Raw genomic sequence first — 12,224 nt, 5'->3', positions numbered from 1 at the left:
AGGAAGTGCAGATTGTGCGCGAGATCATGCAGTGCTCTCTGTAGGCTAAGATGAAGATGAAGACCTGTCCCTGTGGACCTCAGATGTGTGTGTGTGCTTACATGAGGGCTGAGAACATGAACGGCTGATGCGTTTGCCTCTTTGGGGCCGTTTACACGACACTTCAGCTAAAAACAGAAAACTTTGTATGCGTTTTTGTCTGTTCATTTTCACGACAACATCATTTAGGGGACAGGAATTGCAAACTTTTTTTGTTTGAGAAAACTATACCGTTATTGTGTCTGTGTGAACTACAAAAACGTGAATTTTTATGAAAACGGTGACATCATGCGCATGCATATTACATGTTCAGTCTATAGGTGTGTGTGTTTCTTTACAAAGTGACATCGCCAACTACTGCCGATAAAATTACTGAAAATTAAAATATGAAAAAAAACCCTAACCTTTTTTTGTGGTTTCAGCTAGTCGCCAAGGCAACACTTCTAATTTTCAATTACAGATTAACAACAACTAAATAAACCAAAACTATAAAAATAAAACCCATATTGACATAAAAAATTGCCTATTACAAATGACAAACACAACAAATTTAGCAAAAAGTTCGCTAAATTAAAAATGAAAACAGAAAATATAAAATCAATACGATACTAAAATAACTCTTTCGCAATGGTCGTTTCACAGGACTTCCTGCGATTTGAATGTGTCTTTCGATCCTGATTTGCGATGTCAACAGGAAAAATAAGTTCATTTCACACTTTTAAGAGCCTCTGATTTTTTTTAACTAGCAGTAAAAACAAGCAGCCTAATATAATATATTATAATATTAGCGATGTACGTCTATCTTTCTCGCAAACAATCACAATCAGTGTAATTCTATTTGACTATTTTAAAATGTAATTTATTCTTATATGGAGTATATCATCAAATATGATGATTTGATGCTTCATATTTTTGTGGATTTTTTTCCAGGATTCTTTGATGAATAGAAAGTTCAAAAGAACATCATTTATTTGAAATATCATTTTTTAGTAACATAATAAATGTCTTTACAGTCACTTTTGATCCATTTAATGCATCATTGTTGAATAAAACCATTAATTTCTGTAAAAAGCAGCTCTTGCAGTAGCGCGCGCGTGTGTGTGTGTCTGTGTGTGTGTGGTTTGACTCAGGAGTAACTCTTTCTGAAGTCAGATATGTTTGGATTTGACCCTGATGAATGTTTCTGTTGTAGAGGAAGTGCTCGAAACTGAAGATGTTCACTATAGCATGAGATCATGTCAAGTTACAGCTCAACTGAATAAATGAACTGTAATTACCTGAAGGAGGAAGAGAACGAGTCTCTCATGAATCAGCTGATTAATTACTGCACACTAATCAGTTAATTGACATGGCGATGATTTACTGTACGTGACGTTAGCCGTTCTGCGCATCACATATATTTCCTTCAAACCGTATAAACCCTTACTGTGTACCACGGTACCTTGCTTGATATTTACCATAATATTACTATATTCATACACTATGGTGTTTACATGATACTCCAAGGTACTTTTATAGTATTACCATGGTACATATCCCAGAAAATATGGTGCTTATGACACTTTATTCTTCTTCTTTTTGTGTCTTTAGTGAGTGACCTTCAGGAAGAGGGCAAGAACGCCATCAACGCCCCCCTCCTAACCGGCGGCCCGGAGCTGCTCCCCGAGGACACCCTGCTTGGTAACGCCTCGCTCCTATTATCCATTAAACACAATGTAACGTCTCTTTCCTCCACTAGAGGTCGTGTGGTCGTATTCCCCGACAAAAACCCAATAGGACTTTTCCATTGGCTTTTGGATTAGTTTTTTGAAACGATTATGGTTAACGATTATCATAGTAATCTTCAGGAATTAACACAAGTTTAATGAATTTTGAAGCCTAAACACAATCAGCAGAAATAAAAAGCTAAATTCAGGCTGTGTCCGAAATCGCCATGGGAGTGATTGAAAACGAGTGAGTGAATTCAGACACTGAGTGTGTCGGAAGGGCTGCCGCTTTTGAATAGTTTCTGCTGTTTAATAATCAGTTTAATAATCATTTGAGTCTAAGCAAACTGGCAGCTCCAGTAGTAATGAAAAGATTTATCTTGAACTTTCTCTTTAGCATGTATAAACCTTAATTAAACATTTTAATAATCAATTAAGAAGGCATTTATACCTGTATGATATTGGTTTGGAAAACGGATGGATGGATGATTCAGATGCGGCGCCATCTTCTGTTCAGACACGAGAATTCATTCAGCCAGAGCCCGTCTAACGGAGAGCCTTGGCACTTCCTATTAGCCCCATTGTGTATCATCTTGTTTGCAGTTCCATTAGAATTCCACTGGAGGTGATCACGGGCGAGTGCAGAATGAATGGGAGTCTATGGAGCTAAACGGCTAAATGTATCTCTTTCTCCTGCTTGTCGTTGAATCAACATAGATTTTATTGTTGATTCCGCAAGTTCAATATAGATTATAGGCCAAAAGTCGAATGAACGAGTACTTATGTCCTTTCGATTTCTAACAGGTTAGGCCGTTGTTGGCCGGAACACGCTAGCATTCTGCTATTATGTGACGTCATCACATTTTTGAACGGATTTTTAGAACAGATAAGTGAACTTAAAAATGCAATTTTCAGCTGAGTGTATTATCTTAGCCCTCCCTTTTGAATGCAACTTTCAGATTACTTGACAAAAAATTACATCCTGAGAAAAGTGGATTTCTGGGGGTGAAACCCCATAGACTCCCATTCATTCTGCACTCGCCTGCGAGCGCCCCCGCATGGACAGAGACGTGTTACTGCAGCCAGTCCAGTAACCGGAAGTAACCAGACAGTGCCAATTCTCTTCAATTAGACATTCTCTGATTCAGCTCGCGACACTCACAGTGCATTATGGGTATTCTCAAGCCGTTGAGCGCATATACATAAAATATTTATTTTATATGTCTTATGGTTGAGCGTACATCAATTGTACACTCATTATTGCGGTGCATTGTGGGATCGATAATGTCCACTATGGTTTCGGACACCACTACAAATGGCTGTTCCCTCGAATAATGCCCTATTTAAGGGTAGGCTATAGGGGGCGATTTAGGACACAAACGAACTACACTACGGTTGCATGACTTAAATGTCACAGTCACTAAGCTTCCAACAACTCTTTCAGTTTCCGTACAATTTTGACCTTTAATATTATATTGATAATATGAATAGAATTGGTAAATGGACTGCATTTATATAGCGCTTTCACAGACCTATGGCCACCAAAGCGCTTTACATAGCCTCACATTCACCCATTCACTCACTCATTCATACACCGATGGCGGTGTCAGCCATGCAAGGCACCATCCAGCTCGTCGGGAGCAGCCGGGGTTAGGTGTCTTGCTCATGGACACCTCGACACTTGGCCAGGTGGAACCGGGGATTGAACCACCAACCTTCTGGTTTGTAGACAACCTACATGAACCACTGAGCCACTGCCGCCCCTAGAATTATGACGTTTGTTTCCGACAAGCTCTGTAGTCCCATTTTAGCCACTTGTTAGCAACCACCTTTTTCAAGACAAGAAAAAAAATATTGATGTATTTTAAGTCATACACAGAAAAAACCCATGACATCAGGATGATGGAAGCAGAAGTGCTAAAATGCTTGTTTCCAGGTTTTGAGCTTTAAAAAATACGTCATCGCTGCAGCAATATTTACAGTTTTTATTTAAAAACACATTTACCTATTTAAAGGTAAATAAATGCAGCACTATTTAAGAATTTCAAGAGAAACCGTATTAGGTGAAGCTGGCCCTTGAGAAATGCATTACTAAGAAGTTGAACTCCCCAAGTCTAATTTTGTGGTGGTGTTGGGTGTGGAGGACACTTCTCGTTTCCTCCATGACTCTTGCTCACTCTGAGTCACACAGCTGGAGAAGTTCCCCCACACCCAAGACCGCTCTAGAGGACGATCCAGCAGAATTCTCTGTTAAACACCGTGTGTTTATGAGAGTGTTGAAGAGTTTCTTCTTTCATCTGTGATTTTTGCAGAGGAAAATGCAGAGAGGACCATTCTAGACCCTACATCCAGAGAAGACCTCAATTTCAAAGACCTGCAGAAGGTAGAAAACACATGTTCTGACTGTTTACACTCACATCCAGGGGCGTAGCACAAGATCCCGGGCCCTATGCATAGGCAGTCCTTATGGGCCCCCGTCCCGCCCCGCCCACCCCACCCCACCCCACATAGTCTGGTCTACAGTCACTTAAATGATTTTTGCTTGAGAGAACATTTATTTTTAATATGCTTTATTACTTCTAGGCATAAATGAAATCTTAAACATGCCATTTTTGTTTTGTACATTAACAAAAAGCTCTATTCATAATAAAACACAAACTTGTCAGTTTTAAAACAAAACTTGTCACTAGTCAAAATGAAACAAATTCTATTGCTTGCATGCTAAAGCTTCCTCAAATGTATGATTTATACTGAAGTTTATTCCCCAGTAAATGCCCACTGGCGTGTTTTTTTGCTGGCGAAGTCATTGATGAGGTCCTGAAAGTCCATTTTTTTTGCCAATTGGCTTTCAATGGAGAGAAGAGCAAGACTGTTGAGCCTATCCTGGCACATTGTTGACCTCAAGTAGTTTTTAACAAATTTCAATTTGCTGAAAGCCCGTTCACCACCAGCAACAGTGACAGGTAGGGTGCAGAAAATCCTCAGTGCAATACAGATTTGTCCAAAAATGCTCTGTAGCTGCAGCTTGTATATGTCATTAAGGAGCTGAAGAGGGGACTGATTATGAGGAAATGTGGCCTTATGTATTGCTTTCAGGTGCAGCATTTCATCCTCAAATTCAGTTGTGAGGTCTTTGTGGTAGATTCTTGTCAGAGCCCGGCATGTTACTTTTATCTCTTCTTCTGACATATCTGCAAACTTCAGAATCGGTGCAAATGTTTCACATATTGTGGCTGTGGTCTGGAACCTTGCACTTAAATCACTGATTATGTTGTCCATTACAACAAAAAATACCTTGTTTCTGAATAGAGTTGCAGCATTCTCTTCAGTTTCATCTTCCTGACTCTCATCTGGCATACATTTCCTTTTCCGTTTCCGCTTCTCTTCACCCTGAAATTGAGCAGGGATTTCCATGGCTTGGGCTACTAAGCAGGCCTCGGCAAGGAGTGAGTCCCATTCACAACGAAGATCCTTTATTTCCTCTTGCAGTGCCTTGATGTTTGCAGCCTCAATGTCCAAAGAAATATCCCCTGCCTGAAGAACCAGGTTACGATTTTCCATGCACTGTAGTACCTTTACCCACACAGTGAGTAGAACAACTGCATCAAATGTGTTGAAATATTTTTTTAGACCTTTTGCCTCAGACTTGGCATCATTTGTAAGGCTGCATGTGTCTAATACACATTGTAGTGCTACCAGAATAGAGGGGAGGTGAGTTGTCACGACTCGTACCGCAGCAATCCGGGCACCCCATCGAGTGTCAGAGAGACGATGAAGAGAGCATCCAGTTTTTTCCTTCAAGATTGCCCATCGCTCTGGACTAGCGCTAAAGAAATTGTAAAGGCGATTAACACTGCCAAACAATGTTGAGGCCTCAGGGCATGACTGAGCTGCGTGTACACCCACCAAATTAAGGGTATGGGAAGCACAGGGGGAGTACGTAGCAAGCGGGTTTTGTTTTAAAATCTGAGCTTGCACGCCTTTCACTTTCCCTGACATGTTGGCTCCATTGTCATAACCCTGTCCCCTACAGTCCTCTAATGGTATGCCCATGTCTTGCAATACTGCCTGAATCATTTCAGAGATTTCCCTCCCTGTCTTTTTATAAAAGTCTTCAAATAGACAGAATCTCTCGATTATCTTCCATACATCACTTTCTACATCTTGATGTACATATCTCAACAATAGCACATTTTGTTCAGTGTGAGAGATGTCTGGTGTTGAGTCACATATCACTGAGAAGTAAATTGCAGCTTCTCTTTCTGCCAGGATAGTGTTCAACACTCTTTTGCCACAGAGCTCAATGAATTCATTCTGCGTCTCAGGACTCAGATAGTGTGTTAACCTTGACCCCTCTTTCTTCTTTTCCCTTACTTTTTCCAAGTGCTCATGTAAAATGGGATCATAATATGCCAACAACTCTAAAGTGCCAAGAAAATGCCCATTGTGGACATCATCTAAATTAGAATTTTTGCCTCTGAATGCAAGGTTTCGTGATGCCAAATGAAGGGTCACATGCAAAAGCCTCTGTAGAATCAGCCTATTCTTCTCTATTTCTGCCAGTAGATGTCTTTGAAGGTGACCATCAACTCCAGTTCCTGCTAGTAATGAGTGCTGAAGGCTTTTCCATTTAACATAGCACTGCTTATGAGGCATGTTTGTCTCATGTTCTGGCAATTTGTTGTACATTCTTTGCCATTTAATGTGTGCTAATTTAACTCCATCCTTGCTGTTCAGGGCACTTCTTGACGGCTTTGTCAGCTCATGAGAGAACAGAAGGCATGGGATGCAATATAGAGCCTCTGCACTCTCACTATGAATAAGCCAGTCTCTTCTGATTTTTTCACGCCCGTTTGCTGACTTTACAAATTCAAGATAAATGGGAAATGGTTTCCCTTCCATATCTTTAGGTGGCACTTTGTTTGTTTTCTCTGTACCTTTACTTGCTAGCCTGCGTACTATGGTGTCTCTCTGATCATTCGTCAATTTATCTGGCCATAATCCTGGATCCTCTGGCAAAAACTGGTCTGAATTGCTCTGCCTACTTTCCAGTTCCTTATCTCTCATTTCCACACTGTGCTCAGAACAACACTCACGCTCCCTGCTCTCTTCACTTCCACCATCATCCTCAATCACATCTTCTCTATCATCTTTCTCTACACGAAGAATACATTAGATATTAACCTCTTATCCTAATTATTAACTAATATAATAAAACACACTACGATGTTAGTGTCACTTGACTTAACAGCTTTCAGTCAAAATGGCTAAACAAAATGGTTTGCTTTAATTTTGAACTATAATAGCTCACCTGGTCTCAAATCCGAAGAGGAGGATGAAGGGTCTGTTGCTACTCCACTCTCTGATGTGACAGTTTCTGAAACTGAGGGCCATGTTTCACAATGTTAAGATCTGCTTCTACTAAATCTGACATAAAAATAATGTTGACATTATATGTACAGGGGAAACTAAAAAAAAATGAATATTGTGCAAAAATTCATTTATTTCAGTAATTCAAAATTATCAAACAAAGGCTTGAAATATCTCACTTTACATGTAATAAAATATATTAGTTTCACCTTTTAAGTTGAATTACTGAAATAAATGAACTTTTGCATGGTATTCTAATTTTTCGAGTTTCACTGTGGCTACAGATGAGCTACCAAGCTACCTATGAGTGACACTGATTATTAGCCTAGGTTTTAGCCTAGGTTTTAGATATTATAGCCAATTAATTTTAAATTAAACATGTTTCAAATTAGGCTATTATAATGAAGTTTTGTATGCAAACAGCATTATTAGTGTACAATTTATTTATTTAGCCTTTACCTCAGATTACATATAACCAAATTATCATCTGAAAGTGTTTTTCTGCCAGAACATACATTTTCAGATGATAATTTGGTTATAGCCTACATGTAATCTGAGGTAAAGGCTAAATAAATAAACTGTACACTAATAATGCTGTTTGCATACAAAACTTCATTATAATAGCCTAATTTGAAACATGTTTAATTTTAAATCAATAGGCTATAATATCTAAGATTAGCAATAATAGGCTAATCAGTGTCACTCATAGGTAGCTTGGTAGCTCTGTAGCTACAGTGAAACTAGACAAATTAAAAAAATTCTGCTCTTTCATTGGGTTGTCTCAGTTCATTTTTAGCACTAACGATCGCGGAGATATTCAAGCAGTTTAGCACTATAAATTTCGTGTTCTGGTTTGTGCTCACCTTTCTTTGAAAAGAAGTCAGTAACCAATTGTTTCCCCTCATTTTGTTTTCTTTCCTTCTCCTGTCTTTCCTTTCTTTTTTGGTGGCCTGACTTAGCTTTCTTTGAGAAAGACATTTCTTCAGCGCTCAACGAGATGCCGCTCAACTAACATTTACAAAATGCGTGCAGATGGACTAAACCATTTGGCGCATTAGCAAGGGGTGGGACCATAAGACCGTCAATCAATCAATCAACCAAGTTATTTAGTTAATACACTAACTTTACATTTCATCTGACATTCGTTATGAAATTTAATTAGGAAATGAAAATATCAAGGTAAAATAAAATATGTTCCAGACTTTTCAAGGGCCCTCTCTCCCCTTGGGGCCCTGGTAATCAGTACTGGTTTTACCCCCAGTCCGACGCCCCTGCTCACATCTCTGAATAGATGATGTGGAAATCTCCCAGAAAGGGTAGATGAAGACAATAACCTAAGTCTGTTTGGAGAGCATGCAGCGCCCTCTACAGTTTTAGCTATTACCTCAAACCATAGACTGTAAAAAAAGATGGACGACGCCCCTCCGCTCTTTTCCATTGGAGAGAACTGAAGACGCCAGCGTCCCGATATGGCGCTGACATATTGGAACTTGAGTCTGCGCAGTAGCGTTTTCGGGACCAGTCATGCGCAGTCGTGAGCAGGAAAGGCCCCGCCCCCACTCTCGCTGAATCAATCGTCATATCTATGATTAGGGGTGACCCCGAATAGTCGAAGATTCGATGCTTCGATAGGAGGAGCCTGATTCGACTACCAATCTCACGGTCGAATCTTCGGAGATGTGTTATTAAACGAGGATTATGTCATTTTGGCTATATGAGTGTGCTCATGTCTGATTTCACATAGAACTACTGGTTTTCTGTCAATACCTTAATATACAGCCTATTATGATAATGCTGTCAATAAAATGTGCAAAGAAAGAAGCTAATAAATATTTTTTAACGTGCGTGAATAAATCCAAACCCCCGTGACAGATTTAAGTTTCACTTTCGATCCGTGACCGACAGAGGAGCGTCTTGTCGGCAGGGATTTAAATCTTTAAAAATGTCTGGGATAAGAAAATCTAAAGATGCACACCATCAGAAAGGATATTCTCCAAGGCTGGATTTAGCATCAGGAAAACCATGATCGCACTTCTGCCGGCCAAAGTTAACAGGTTGGTTTTCCTCGGGACGTTCTAAAACGCTTAACGTGAAAAAAAGCTTTTAAAACGCTTAAATGGCACTTTTACGTGCTTAATGTATGTACACAGTAGGCTACACACCTTAAGAAACTATGTGCAGATAAGCAGATTAACCCAGAATATGAACGCACGCGTTTCTCCTATAGAAAGTCACGTAAAGCTTTTTCTTTAACGGTTTTCTATGGGAGGAAAATGCTTAACGTAGCCTAAAACGCGTTGCGTTCATATTCTGGGCTCATCTGCTTTTCTGTAGGCTATATAGTATGCTTTATTAATAAGGTGTGTACAGAATTTGCTCTTTTAATATAACAGTTTTAGGTCAACGCCGTTAAGCGTTTTTTACGTTAAGCGTTTTAGAATGTAGGCTATTTAATCCGCGCACACAATTTGAAAAGACTCAAACGGACACAGGCCGAGTGAAAGACTGGATTTTGTTTTTTCGATCAGGTATGGGTACAAGTGATTATAAACATTTCAGCCGGTTCTAATTTGATTTTTGGATACTGTGAACACGTTTAGCTAAAAAGACTGCCGCTCCAGTTTAGCGTTTATTGTTGTTTCTGCAGTTAAAAATACAAAGTTGACAATCCTGAACATACTTTCGTTATTTTAATAATTTCTTTATTTTAATTTTATTAATTGATCACTCAGGGTGATCTAATTTAACTATTTGTGACTTGTGTTTTGAATATGTGTTCCCCTGCACTTTAGGCATTTTGCACACATTTGTTCTGCTTCTTGTGACTTGATTCTGACTTATTTAGTTTTGTATTTTTATTTACTATAAATGTATATTGTGTTCTTAATTGTTGATTATTTTTCAGTGCATCGATGTTGCGCTGTAGGCTTACTTAGAGCATGCTCGTACAGGCAATTCAGCCGATTTAATTTGATTTGCATGTGAAATGCAAATCCTATCTGCAGTGTGGCCTTTCTGCAGTTATTTATGTTATTTCTTAGTTTTATTGATCCAAAATGTTTTTATACATTTTCTTCTATATTTTTGTGTGATGTTCTGTACATCGCGGCTTTAAAATGTTAAAGCCCCGCCCCCTCCCCAACACCACACACATGATTCGACTATTGGTCGACCATAGGCAGGACTTGACGAATCTGATTCGACTATGAAAATCCTTTGTCGGGGACACCCCTATCTATGATCAATCGTAAGCACACGCCCCTGCACTTTTCTTAAGTGGCCTTGTCTGCTCCGTTCCTCTCCAATGATGTCTGCTGATTGCAGTACCTCGTTAAAATAAGGTAAATACAACTACTAACCACATAGTCAACATTATGAAAAAAAGTCCGTTGGTGCTTCAGTGACTACTTCACACAGAGAACCTGTCAATCACAGCTGTCAATCATGATGTCACAGCACCGTTTTTATAGCATCAAATAACTAACTAAAAACAAACTTATTTTAAAAACAAACACTTGAAATTACATCAACGTGATAGAAACTACAGTAAATGACAGAAACTATCTTTAGAAAAAAGATATGTGAAGTGTAATTTAATTATTTAGTTGGTCTCACATCCCGTTGAATAACATGGGGAGGCGGGGTTTATGACCTATACTAGGACCGGTCACCGGGGGGCGATCGAGATGTTTTGGCTTCACTTTTGAAGGCTTGTGCGGCACGCTTGCCTCAAACCCCTCAAGCCAGTGTTATTTTAATATTATTTATATCATATTATAGTATTTCGTAGTATTTTGAAGTGGCTTTTATTTTTTATTTGTTAAAGGTTTAGTAATTTTATTTTGCGCTTTAATAGCATTTTTCTTTTTTTATTAAATATTTCTATATAGCTTCAATTTATTTTTTATAGTTTTAGTTTTGGTCAGTTTAGTACTATATTTTGGTGACACTTTATTTTACAATGTCCTTGTTATTGTGCAATGTCCTTTGTTTATTTTACAGTGTCTTGCATGTTGCATGTAGTCTCTATAGTAATTACTATAAATTATGCACAATTACATGCAACTAATCCTAATCCTAACCCTATAGTAAGTACATGTAGTTAATTAATATTACTCAGTACTTAAATTTATATTTACACTGTAACAAGTGCACCTTAAAATAAACTGTGACCCATATTTAGGTAGTTGCCAAGGCATCATTTAGTTAATGATAATTTAACATCTTAACCCTAGCCCTATAGTAAGCACATGTAGTTAATTAACTCTTTCCCCACCATTGACGTCATTTATGACACAGCGTTTCTAAGCCACGCCCATTTAGCATAATTATCATTCTACTCACTGACCTTTTTATAAACTCTTCCTCTCAGGTTCTCATTGACTGGATCAACAGTGAACTGGAGGAGGACCGAATCATCGTAAAAGACCTTGAAGAAGATCTGTATGATGGACAGGTGCTGCAGAAACTTTTTGGTAGGACAAAGACAAGAACTTTATATTTAGGATTCTCCTCTTTTTTGCACCTTTGTTATGGTGCCAAACGTTTTAAGTGTGGTGCTAATGAGGATGTTCTGTGTGTGTGGCCTCCTTCAGAGAAGCTGTCGGGTAATAAGCTGAATGTGGCGGAGGTGACGCAGTCAGAGATCGGGCAGAAGCAGAAACTGCAGACGGTTCTGGAAGCTGTTAATGGCGTCCTCAGACCGCTGGAGTGGAACACGGAGTGGAGTGTCGACTGTGAGCGCTGAAAGACGCACATTTTTACAGTTAACCGGAAAATAAATAAATCAAAGGTAGGGTAGGCAACTTTCGGAGAGGCTGGCAATAGCGAGCTAGCTAAAGCATAAGATCCCACCCTTCCTTCAGAGCCTCTCCAAACCCACGCCTCCTCCGAAACACATGCAGGGAGCAAACAAAAAAACCCAGGGCTCCCTTGTAAAAGAGATTTGAATATCTCAATGGGACATCACCTGGTAAAAAAAAAAAACCGTCACGAGAGACGGCATCAAACCTACCTCATGTCTCAAAGCACATAACATTACAATACTTTCCATCTCTTCATAATTTACAGTAGTTATTGCGTGAGCGCAGCATAAGCTCATTGTTTTGG

At 39.1% G+C, this 12,224-nt stretch overlaps 1 protein-coding gene across 3 annotated transcripts in view; it reads left to right on the top strand.

Moving 5' to 3' along the window:
- The window catches only part of parvb (parvin, beta), a 137,347-nt gene that overhangs the window by 118,177 nt on the left and 6,946 nt on the right, over nt 1-12,224 (top strand). For all 3 annotated transcript variants that reach the window (XM_056272581.1, XM_056272583.1, XM_056272582.1), the window contains exons 2-5: nt 1,630-1,719; nt 4,058-4,128; nt 11,488-11,590; nt 11,711-11,851. In XM_056272581.1, coding sequence (XP_056128556.1) covers nt 1,630-1,719; nt 4,058-4,128; nt 11,488-11,590; nt 11,711-11,851 — 405 coding nt within the window. The remainder of the gene's footprint in view (nt 1-1,629; nt 1,720-4,057; nt 4,129-11,487; nt 11,591-11,710; nt 11,852-12,224) is intronic.

Source organism: Rhinichthys klamathensis, unplaced genomic scaffold (genome assembly GCF_029890125.1).
Source record: "Rhinichthys klamathensis goyatoka isolate OS25496 unplaced genomic scaffold, OSU_Roscu_1.1 h1tg000341l_1, whole genome shotgun sequence".
Classification (NCBI taxonomy): Eukaryota; Metazoa; Chordata; class Actinopteri; order Cypriniformes; family Leuciscidae; genus Rhinichthys; species Rhinichthys klamathensis.
This window is presented reverse-complemented; position numbering and strand designations above follow the sequence as displayed.